The sequence below is a fragment of the Triticum aestivum genome, chromosome 5A (assembly GCF_018294505.1).
Source record: "Triticum aestivum cultivar Chinese Spring chromosome 5A, IWGSC CS RefSeq v2.1, whole genome shotgun sequence".
In the NCBI taxonomy this organism is placed as follows: domain Eukaryota; kingdom Viridiplantae; phylum Streptophyta; class Magnoliopsida; order Poales; family Poaceae; genus Triticum; species Triticum aestivum.
In genome coordinates, this window is record NC_057806.1 from 149,436,502 (window position 1) to 149,448,713 (window position 12,212).

Genomic DNA, 12,212 nt, shown 5'->3' on the forward strand with positions numbered 1-12,212 from the left:
GGCCCCTCTTTCCCTCTTCCTCTCCCTCTCCCTCTCTTTCCTTCCCCCTTCCATCTTCCTAGTTGGACTAGGAAAGGATGAATCATCTTCCTTTCCTCCTCTCCTTGGGGCGCACCAAGGCTGGTCGGCCTCCCCCCTTTCTCCTTTATATACGGGGGTGGGAGGGCACCCAAAGACACACAAGTTGATTGTTCCAAGCCGTGTGCGGTTCCCCCCTCCACCATAATCCACCTCGATCATATCGTAGCAGTGCTTAGGCGAAGCCCTGCGTCGGTAGCAACATCATCACCGTCATCAGGCTGTCGTGCTGACGGAAATCTCCCGTGAAGCTCTGCTGGATCGGAGTTCGTGGGACATCATCGAGCTGAACGTGTGCTGAACTCGGAGGTGTCGTGCGTTCGGTACTTGGATTGGTCGGATCGTGAAGACGTACGACTACATCAACCGCGTTCTCATAACGCTTCCGCTTACGGTCTACAAGGGTACGTGGACGATACTCTCCCCTCTTGTTGCTATGCATCACCATGATCTTGCGTGTGTGTAGGAATTTTTTTGAAATTACTACGTTTCCCAACAGGTACGTGGACAACACTCTCCCCTCTCATTGCTATGCATCACCATGATCTTGCATGTGCGTAGGAATTATTTTTTTAAAATTACTGTGTTCCTCAACATTCATAAGCTCCGAGGGAGAGGAGTCATGGACCATAAATCCCTCTATGCGGATGACGCAATCGTTTTTGTAGCTCCGATCAAAACTGATGTGGACAACCTTGCGACTATTCTAAGAGGCTTTGGGGATGTCATCGGTTTGTGCACCAACTTCCATAAGAGCTCGATGGTTCCGATTCGGTGCGGTAACCTTGATTTGGGCGCATTACCCAAGGGTTACCGGTTGTTAGGGCCTCCTTCCTGCTGCAAGCTAAAGCTCGTTGACCTGCAATTCCTTGTGGACAAGGTGGCAAGCAGATTAACAACATATGAGGGCCAGGACATCACCACCATTGGGCGCGCGGCTCTTGTCAAGTCGGTGCTCGCTTTCCAAGTGATCTACTTCATCACGCCGCTTGTCATACAACCCATCATCCTTCAAAACATCGACAAGCTTGAGAGGGCCTTCCCGTGGTCCGCGTAAGATAAGACAACCGGGGCAAAATGCAAGGTCAATTGGGACATTGTCACTCGGCCACTTGCTTATGGTGGGCTTGGGTTCCTCGACACCTATAAGTTCCCGCGGGCATTGAGACTGCGGTGGTCTTGGTATGAATGGAAGGAGCCAAACAAAATTGTGGGTTGGGACAGATAACCTGTGTGATGAGAAAGATCTCAACTTCTTCTATGCTTGCACCACAATCAAGGTTGGGAATGGGGGGAGGACACCCTTCTGGGAATCCCCTTGGCTTCTTGGACGCAACCCTAAGGACGTTGCTCCTCTCAATTACGAGTCTTCGCCACGGAAACATTGGAAGGTACGGGAGGCCCTCAACGAAAACGCGTGGATCCTCAAAACCAGGCCGCCTGCGGTTGTTTCCACCGAACATGTAATACAATTCTTCACCCTTTGGATGCTTCTGCATGAGGTGCATCTTGATGAGCTTGCCGAGGAGAACATAATATGGAAACACTCGGACTCTCGGTATTACTCTGCGGCCTATGCTTATAGGGCATAGTTTTTGGGCTTGGTCCTCTCCCCCATGGACCAAATGGTTTGAAAGCCTTGGGCCCCACCGAAGGTCAAGTCCTTTGCTTGGCTCGCGCTGCAAGATAGAATTTGAACCGCCAACAGACTGGCTAAGCGAGGTTGGCCAAATTGTGGCCCCTGCCCCTTGTGTCGGGGAGCGCAAGAATGTGGAACCCATCTATTCTTCAGGTGTAGCTTCACGCTGAGTCTTTGGAATTTGGTTATTCAGAAATTACTCATACACGACATGGATACGTCTGCGTGGAGCTCGTTCTGACTCAGTCAAGGCATGGTGGGCGAACACGAGTGTCGTGGGCACCACCAACCAAAAAGTGAAGGCCTCGATCACCATGCTTGTGTTGTGGGTCATTTGGAATGAGAGAAACACAAGAGTGTTCAGGCATAAGAGCACACCTCCGCCAACTTTACTCAACAGCATCATCGTCGAGGCAAAGAAGTTAGGGTCTTTTCTATTGCGAGGATAATTGTTATGCCGTACTCTGGGTGTGTGTTATAACAAACTCTTCTCTCCTTATTTAATATACGAGGCCTTTGCCTCCGTTTCAAAAAAAAGAAGAGAGAAGTGACAACACAGATTCGTAAGGGGCAAAGAGGAGAAGTGGTGATACGGATGGATCGTTTCTCGCATTGGAACGCAGACACATTTGCTAGTAAAACTAAAACAATGGTATGCAGTTGCGTACTCCTGGGAAAATTTTAAATAAAAAGACAATCCTTGAAAATTATCAGTCTAGTCTTATTCTGAGACCTGATGAAATATTACAGGAGTACCCGTCATATACAAGAGAATTCGCTAGAAATGGACTATCACAAAGATTCAGGCAATCTGCTGCCCAGGTTATACACGATTATTCATCAGGTCACCAGCTAAGCTGCTTTCCTTCTGGAGGGTAATTTGCAAAACTGTTCAAAGGCAGAGTAGAATGATCATCCTTCGCGATACACTAAACTGGAAACAAAAAGCTCAGCCCGATGCATTTACATGCACAGACATCAAAGTATCATGCCCCCAGGTCCTTCAGCTTTCTCGGAACTTTGACAAAAAGTTTTGAAACAAAGAGAAGCCTTCCATCGCATCGTGCGGCATGTTAAGCGTGAAGGGGGGAAGAACACTCGGACCAGCCTTCAGATCCTTCAGGCCAGCAGCTGACGGTAGCGCAAGCGCAGGTTGCTGTCTATTGAGCTTTTCTATGATGTACGAGAAAGTTCCAAAGGCCAGACAGCTCTGAATCAGAGTTTGCGGTGCACCTGCAACAGACAGCAGAAAATATGGTACTGAGGTGATCAATACATATGAAGCAGTTTATTTATGCTACAGGAGAGAAAACAGAAACACTAACTCCTGCCCCACTCCCTACAAAAAGCACAAAGAGAAGTTGTATTCTCAGCACAATTGGTGAGGGACTTCTCAATTTTTATCCGTACAATAAATGACCAACCAACAGCAAATATATATCTGTACAATGATCACTGGTATGCATGAGTTAATCTACATGCCAGAGATGATACGATAAGGAAGAACTGTTTTTTCCTCCTCTCTCCCACGTCGCTCCTGTAGGCGACTGGGAGGGAACCCTAGCCACCGGGCTCCTCCTCCTCCCCTGCCGCCGCCGAAGGGCGCGACCGAGCAAAGCCCAGCGGCGGAAGGGTCGTGGTGCTGCCGCTCAGGGTGTGTTTGGTTGGGGTCACCAAGTGGAATGTAATGGGCTGGTTCCGCACCCAAGGCCCACTCCGGTGTTTGATCTGTCCAAGGAACAGGGAATGGCGTATTCCCTGATTATGCCGATCCAAGCGATGCCTCCAATCGAGCGGCAAGGTTGTCAGAATCGCAATTCTGTTATACGACTTTATGATCCAAACAGAGTTAGTAGAATCTATGTTTCTACGATCCCAATAGTTAAGATTCTATGACTGGCGATCCTACCATCAGAGCTCCGATTGGATTCAAAATCACGATTCTGACAACCTTGTCAAGAGGACCAAGCAGAACGCTCGTTTCAGCGTCTCTCCCTCTCTGGATCTGCGACGACGGCAAGCACTCCCACCTTACTCCCTCTCCGGCGAGGGCTGTCCCTAGACTCCCCCTCGTCTCTCCTCTGTGATGGCGTGCAGCAGCAGCGGGCGGTGACCTAGCAGTGGCGGCTAGGTACAAGCGGGGCAACGATCAAGCAACTGGGCGGCGGCTGTAGCTGCCAGCTTGGGCAGAGCGGCAGCAGCAGAAGGAGCAGCACCTCATGGGCTGTGGTAGTGGCTGGTGGTTGCAGGTGGCGGCCTCAATTGCTGGGCGGCAGCCAGGCACTGCACGTCTCGATTTGTTGAGCGGCACAACATGAGGAATTGGCAGGCGGTGGCTACACCACGGAAGAGAATCAGGCTCTGGTCCATCGTCCTCTCTCCCTTGTGCATTTGCTAGACTAGGGATCCTAAATGGAAATTTGTACATGTTTGTTCTTGCCTTTTGCAACGACTGTAAATTTGTGCATGCCATGGACCATTTATTGATGATTCTTTCTAAATTTGTTAGTTAAATATGATTGTGTATAGACTATTGATGTTATTTATTTGGCATAATTGTGAAGCAAAATATAAATTGTTGGTGATGAAAAGAAAATAAAACATTGTTTCAAAATTAAATAAAGTGCTTCCGAAAATACAGTTAATGTTGCATATATAGCCAGAAAAGCAAACACTAATTTGAACATTTCTCATTCCATTCCATCAACCAAACATTGAGATGTAACCGTTTCATTCCACCTCATTATTCATACCAAACACACAGATGGAACCATTACATTCCATTCCACTTGATTCTTCAACCAAACACACCCTCGGTGTCTTCGGCGGCATGGCTGGCTTCTGGGCGGTGGGGCATGCTCGTGGTGGCCATGGCGGCAACCTAGGCTCTGCCCAGATCTGGCGTCCGGTAGGGGTTAGCGAGCGGGCCGGTAGCTTCTGTTGTGCCTAGGACGGCAGTGGCCGACAGCAATGGCTGCCCAGCAGTGCTCAGTCATGGCGGCTGCCAAGGCTTTGCCTTTCTCTACGGGCACGCAGGGCGTGCGAGATGGTAGCCCTAGGCGGGTTACGATGGGGCTGGCAATTGTTTGGGGTCTCAGAGGATGATGCGGCCGGCGATGCTGAGGCCGCCCGGCGACTGGAAGTGCCGGTTCCTGGGCAGATCCCTGTTAAGATCTGGAGGAGCCAAATCTTGACGGGGCGCTGGCTGCCGCTCCCTCCAAAGGTTCTGCCGGCAGGTGGCTGACGCGCGAGCCCAAGTGCAGGGGTTGGGTGTCCCCCAGGACGGGCAATTCAGCCGTGGCAGCGATGCTGCCCGGCTATGGCCCCCCTCCAACCGACCTTGTGGTGGGACCCTGATGGTAGGTGGGGAGGTGTCTTCCTCCGTTCGGTCGGCGGCGGCCGCATGTTATGCCGTTGGTGAGAGGTTTGGACAGGGATGCCGGGGCAGCGGCCTCAGGTGGCGGGCTACTCGGTAGGCTCTCCAGCGGGTCTACGGGTGGCACAGTGGTGGTTGTGCTTCTTGGTCGTGTGGGCGGCGAGAGGTGTTGCGGTGGGTGGCCTTGGCGTCTTCTCTGCTGTGGCAGTGAAGGTGCGCAGATCTGGTTATGGAGATCCTGGCTTCGTAGCAGCGGCCGACTTTGTTACTTCTTCGTGCCTCAAGGTAACAACCGGGTGAAAGCTCTGTGCTTCATCGCCGGCAGCGACGGCGTCCTTGGGTACTACTTTCCCCTTGAGGACATTGTCGCAGTTTCCCCCCTACAAAGGTTCCGAGTGAAAACCTTTGTTCATTCCATCGGGGACGGTGACGCTTTGCGCCATTTCCTTCTTGAGGGTGTTGCCTATGAGCCTATCGTTGGTCGTGGAGTGGTGGTGTCTTCAGGCCCTCCTGTATTCTTGCTCATCTTCGTCGTGTCTTTCCATCCGATGTATGTTGTCCGTTCTTTTCTATGTTCTACTTTGTTTGAGGGCTTACTCACCATCATGTATCGTTCAGCCATGTACTTGTGGTTCGTGCTTTACCCTCCATGCCAGCAATTGTGCATGCATAAATGGATCCAAGGGGGCAAGGCAAACCAAGGAGACAAAATAAAAAGCTATGACATCAAAACTGTAAGAACTAAGAAAATGTGCCATGTAACACCAAACTAATTCGGAAATCATTAGCAACATGCGCTAAACCACGAGAGATTACAGAAGCAAGTGAGCAACTGATGGAGAATTCAAAACGATCAATTTTTTAGCCTGATAAAACTTGCAGCTGATGCCAGATATCTAACCACGACCTAAAAGGCTATGTGTGCTCTCAAAATAAATCCCAAGTCCAGAAACCACCATGACACCAGCACACGTTTGCAGCCAACACTGGGGTTGCCAATCAGGTAAGATTTTTATCCAAATAACCACACTAGGCAACTAGAACAAAACAGGCAAATCATTCCCACTCTTATTGTTAAACTACATTAAACTATGTCAAAACCATAGTCTTTGGGCAAGGTATCCAGGAACAACCTGTAAATTTAGATAGTTCCAGCTATTAATTGCATTGCTATAACTTTACCTGGAAAACTCAAAGCAAGGCCAGTGCAACAGCCTGCAACTCCTGCGTTAATAACTGCAGACAAAAGATCCACAAGTCAATGGTCATCCTTGTCATTTTATACACCCTAAGTACTTCAAAAAAGGTAGCAGGCTAGCAGCGCAATCTTAAAGGGGGCATCAAAGACAGACCGTCATCTTTGCCACGTAGCTTTCTTAAAGAGCAAGAAACCAAACTTTGAACGCCGGCAAGAACAGCAAATATCTAGAACATCAGACAAAATTCTCAATATGATGGTTAACAGAGAAAAATCTATTACAAATGAAATGAACATTGGTATCCAACAATGAAATATGTATCATCATACCTTAGCAGAAGAGGCAGCGTCAGCAAATGAGCCTTTAAACCCTTTTGTAGTAACCAAACCTTTTCCTAAAAGGTCACCAGATATAGTTAACATAACAAAGAGATATTGTTGTGTTTCGAATAGAAGGATGATACACAGCAGGGCAGCCTGACAGCACGTATGCCAAACAAAAATATTGTGCACAATGAACACACAAGGCTGAAACAATTCCAATTTACAGGTAGCATTAAATGATTGAATTGATTTGACATGACCACCAGATTCACTACCATATTCCATAAAAGATCTACGTTGTTATATTCAAGGTGGTAACGGCCGTAGCTAGATAGGCTATTTTTGTTATCCACAAATTAAGGTGGCATTTAGTTGGTGATTGGTTCATTGGGCCTCAGCCTGACTGTCAGTGGTGGAGTGCACAAAGCAGCAATTGGTTTATTTATAAAAAATTAGACCAGTGGTTAAGTACTTAAGTACCACCCATGCATGTCGAGCAACTTAACATGATAACAGACGCCGCCAAGCTCCATACATACCTCCTTTACTAAGAAAGACCCTGCATGAGAATGCAACGTCGGGAGCATCTAATCTACCAATTAATCACCAGGTCTAGGTAAAACAGATTTGACAATTGACATGCTTTGGATTTTGGGCATCCAAAAACTTCTATGGATGACACAAAATCCAAATATTGTATTCGAAAATTAGGCATGTGCGTGAACCTATTTCTGTGCCCAAACCACTGGTAACAGATTAGCAACCAAAAACTGAGCTAGGTGTGTAACTCCATTGTTCCTTTGTGAGTTGCTTTTACTTTAGTTGTTAGTCCATAACAAGTTGTGTGAACACAGCACAAACACACAGTAAACATATGAGTTGAGTGTGTCCATATCTAGTTCGGTATGTTTGTATGAGCCAAAAGAAAGTTATCTACCAAATTTTCTGAGAACCCGCACATGTTCTGTAACAAATTTTTTCATTTGGAAGCATTAGCAAGTAATTTTATTTTATTTTATTGCAAGGAATAAACACATACTGCAGCTTCCAGATAGGTACGTCTGCATGCAGCCAGGCCTTAAATCAAGTATAAACGGAGCAAAAAAAATTGGTTTTGCCAACATTTCTGAGAAATTTCGCACATGTTTCAATCTAAGTAACCACGTGATTTTTCATGAGGAATAATTATTTGCGGTTAACTGTAAAATCCATCAACAATTTACTCCATGATCCTTGGTGCCAGTGTCACACAAATTCAACAAAATTGCTACAAGTTCAACTATCCTGAACATGTAATTATAATCAGCTACATGAAACCCAAACAACACACTGTGTGCCGCAATTGAGCTTTATCTCCTAAATGTCCTCAACACTGGCACAGTATACTGCGAATCTAACAAAGAAAAACCAGAATCAAGTGCCTTATGAATGATACTAACTATAGACCGTGTGGACAATCAGTACTAAGGGCTGAATTGCACACCGCAGATTAGACATAACCTTATCCAATTACGAGAGGCCTAGAATAGAAAGGGAGCCAGCCAGGACCAAAGATCGCAGAGCCCTAACCCTAACGGACGTGTCGAGCCGAACGAGGAGGCGGAGGGACGGGGTGTTACCATATCCAACGACGGCGCCGACGAGGGAACCGGCGGCCGATTCCCAGGCGAAGCGGAGGAGGCAGACCCCAGGCGCCGCGGTGGCGGCGGAGAGCGGGCTCGGATTCCGCGACACGGAGAGGCGCGTCAGGATGGGGTTGGCGCGGGGGGGCCTCCGCGGCTGATGCGGAGACTCGTCGGAGGACTCGGCGTCGGTGGTGTCACCGCCATCGGAGGAGTAGTTTTCGTCCGGCTTCGGGTCGCCGCTCGCCATGGCCGTCGGTCGTACTCGTGACACTGCTGTTCGCGTGTGTCCGCAGCAGCACCTCGTCACGGGTACAGTGGCAGTGGGACTTCGTATTCGTAAGATTCAGCTTTTTTTTAACTTCGTAAGATTCAGCTTTACTGTTTTTTGCCCGTGCAATGCGAGCAACGCAAATACGATCGCTCAGGGTCATGTAATCATGTCCCGATGGCTCCACTTCCTGGACGATCTCTCGATCATCCATGACGATGGAGTCGTCGGCTCGGCAAAATTTCGTGTCTTACCCTTTTTCATTACTTTATTAATCAGATCCGGCCTTGGTTTGATTTTTTTTTAAATTTGACTTTTTCTCTTAGGACGCTGATATCCACCACCCTTGTGGTATCTAGGGGTGTGCCGCATGTCCCGTGTGGCATCGACACAACCCCGCCCATACAACGGCGTCCGGGCGCACCAAGCCACAACTCGCATGTCCGATGTGTGGCGCCATCGCCACATGTCCAGGCGAGCGATCCCGCGGCCCGCACAACCTTTCTCGCCCGTCATCCCTATCCGCCTACGAACCATAGTGCCATCGTCCGTCGTCGTCTCCAACCTCTGAATCGGCCAATCTTCCTCTACCTCCATCGTCTTCCTTCTCTAGTTGCCATGGCAATCAGAACAGATCTCTATCGCCCCCCCCCCCCCCATCGACGGAAAAACACGCCAACGAGCTAACAGGTTGTTCTCCTATCTCCTCCTCCTTCCCCTGGCCCCAATAATTTCACTTCCAGATTGCCCACGTAGATGGCGACTGGATTCACACTATTATGGCAAACACACCACAGATTTGTATTGCGTGGATCTACAACTAACATGAATTCCGGCCGTTCATGTTTATTCCCCTTTGCCCTCCAACGAACACAAAATCTGCCATGTTCTATCCTAGATCTGATCTAAGCTTTTAGGTTGGGGTTGCTACCGGTAGGTGCTCGAGAAGGATGTGTAGGATTCACTAAGAGTTAGGATTCACTAAGATCAGGGCAGAAAAGAGCAATTTGGGCGGTACATATGGAGGGAAAAGAATTAGTTGCCACCTATCTTTGTTGTTAGTTGCCATCATGTTATGTTATTACTTGTCATCATATTATGTTGGTTGTTGCCAGCAGTTCAATATGATAGTTGCCATCCAAACTGTAGAAAAGAAAATGAATGTGCATGCCCTATCAACAGAAATGCACGGTTGCGATGTTTTCCTACTTGCCATGTTGTATTGGTTGTTTATGCAAGAAATGTGATAAGATTGTCATGCTTCCTTTTATGTGGAAACAGCAAAATGCAATTCGAATAGTAATGCGTTCTTGTTCATGCAGTGACTGAAAACACAGTGGGAGAAGCAGAAAAAATGAATCATAAAGACGGGACTGATCCTTGGTTTTCTCGAAGGCCGCAAGCGCCCCCTTGAGATGCAGTAGAGTACAATCAACTCATTTCCGCAGGACCGACTGCCACTACTAGAGCAGTACACGTACATAGCTACGATGCATGATCAGAAAAATGACAGTTGACATGTTTGTGGGCTTGAAAATGGCATTCTACTTATGTACTACAATGTTATTGTTCGCATGTTCTTATGACATAACCACACAGACAGAGATACTGTGGCAAGTTGCAACACATGGGCTATCGGCGACAGATATACGGGATGCCAGCTTCAAGTAGCAAATGTGGCAAATCAAGGTAACACATAAAAATAGCATACTGATGTGGTAAAAAAACTTGCAAGAATGGCAAGACTTACGAGTTTTTGAAAAAATGCGGGACCATCATGTAGCATGTGGCAACAGGCGACAACCGGATACCTGCCATCAACATCGTACGCATGTGAGTCGCATGAAGTGATCTTGCGGACAATGTATCAGAAAAAGGAAATTGGGTGACATTGATGTTTACGTGGTGTGACGAAAATTGAAAAAAAAATGACATTGGCGTTTGTTGCTGATATAGATAGAAAAAAATGATGGAAAGTGCATTTGCCAAGTCTGGTCACCTATATTTGCCACATGTGGACAACTGCGTGTGTCAAATTTAATGTATGACTGACAGTGGCCACACGTGATTGCACATAGTTGGCATGTCTTAACAACTGCACTTTCCATGTTTGAACAACTATAGTTGCCATGACTAAACAACTATGATTGCCATGTGTGAACAACTCTGGTTGCCAAGTGTGAACAACTACAGTTACCATGATTGAACAATTACATATGCCATGTTATAGAAACTATGGTTGCCATGCATTGACCAACTGCACATCATCGCAGGTTGTTATGGTGAAACCATAGCAGCAAAGGTCTCATGGCAAGCTTCACCATTACAGGCCATCGGTATTGCAGATACAACACACCAAATTGAAGTGACACACCAACTTCGATTAACACATGCGGCAGAACAAGGTAAATATGTGAACCAATAAAAATCGTGCATTTGCTTTTGTGGAAAAGCATTGGGGAAAGTGGATTTGTCACGATGATGTTGGCAAACTATGATTGCCACCAAGTGAATACGTCCATTAGTCGTCTATGGTCATCCGGATTTGTCAATTATTGTCTGCGTGTATACGCCATTTGTGATTAACTGCATTTGCCTTGTGGGCTCGTATCTAGAATGCAAGTTTTGATGTTAAGATACTGGTTGCCATGACTTGACAACTGCAGCTGCCATATTTGGCCAACTGTAGCTGCCATGGCTGAAAAACTGCAGTTGCCATGCATGGCCAGATGCAGATGCTCAAGGCTTGCATGTATGAATGATATCATGCCAATCAGATGCAGTTGTTGTATTTCATTACGATGAATATGCCATTCAAGCAATACTGCTTACACACATACCTATTTTTTTGCAGGAGCTTCAACTACAATCAACAACGTTGCATGAACATCTATTGCGGGAACCTCAGAGCACACGGAAAGGGCGTTCCACGAACAAGTCACCGATGTTGCCACAAACAATGCAAAAACAGTGTCAGAAACTGGCAACCGTTGGAGCAATGACGACAAGCACGCCTGTGCACGCCAGCACAAGCAACACTCGAGCACATGAAACAGCCGCCAATACTGAAGTGAATGATGAAACTGATGACGAAACGCAAGGGGGAGAAGAAAATGGACAATCGGAAATTGTGCCACCTCAACCACCATATGCTGGGCAGAGATTTGGTTCGTTTGAAGATGCCAAGGAATACTACCAGAGATATGCATTGTTCCATGGATTTGCGGTGAACACAAAATGCCATAGGAAAATAAAAAAACTAACGAGTGCAGTAGAGGTGAGATAAGGTGCTACAAGGCACGAAAGAACAAGAAGGGTAAAGGTGTTGTGCCTGTCATGCCTGAACGAAAGAGAGGCATCATTCTCAAGACGGAATGCCCTGTACGGATGAAGCTAAACACATATGGAGCATGGTGGATGGTCACCGAATATGTCGAAGAACACAACCACGACCTCATAAAGAAGTTTGACCTAGTAAAATTTCTGAGCGCCCATAGAGGATTAAGTCCCGTCGAGAAGAAATTCATAAGGTTGCTACATGATTGTAACGTCGGTCCATCAAGAATGGTCCAAATATTGTCCCTGGTCCATAGCGGAGATGGTAGTCTGAGTAGCATGCCCTACATACCAGTAGACGTCACAAACCTAAAGGCAAAGTACCATAGAGAGAGCAGGTTGGCTGACATAGAAGACACAATCACCTA

The 12,212-nt window shown here is 47.2% G+C and overlaps 1 protein-coding gene and 1 long non-coding RNA gene across 2 annotated transcripts; one reads left to right on the forward strand and one right to left on the reverse strand.

The window, feature by feature from the left end:
• Nucleotides 1–2,417: 2,417 nt before the first annotated feature.
• Nucleotides 2,418–8,606, reverse strand: LOC123102687 (mitochondrial import inner membrane translocase subunit TIM22-3). The gene is made up of 5 exons (XM_044524108.1): nt 8,235–8,606; nt 6,622–6,686; nt 6,446–6,518; nt 6,276–6,329; nt 2,418–2,950 (listed from the first exon to the last, which is right to left on the reverse strand). The coding sequence occupies exons 1-5, from the start codon at nt 8,485–8,487 to the stop codon at nt 2,721–2,723; spliced, it is 675 nt and encodes a 224-aa protein (XP_044380043.1). The 5' UTR covers nt 8,488–8,606; the 3' UTR covers nt 2,418–2,720.
• A 526-nt stretch (nt 8,607–9,132) lies between these two features.
• LOC123106730 (uncharacterized) lies at nt 9,133–11,891 on the forward strand. Its single transcript, XR_006451450.1, has 3 exons — nt 9,133–9,198; nt 9,831–10,197; nt 11,363–11,891. It is a non-coding gene; the product is annotated as an uncharacterized lncRNA (long non-coding RNA).
• The last annotated feature ends 321 nt before the right edge of the window (nt 11,892–12,212 follow it).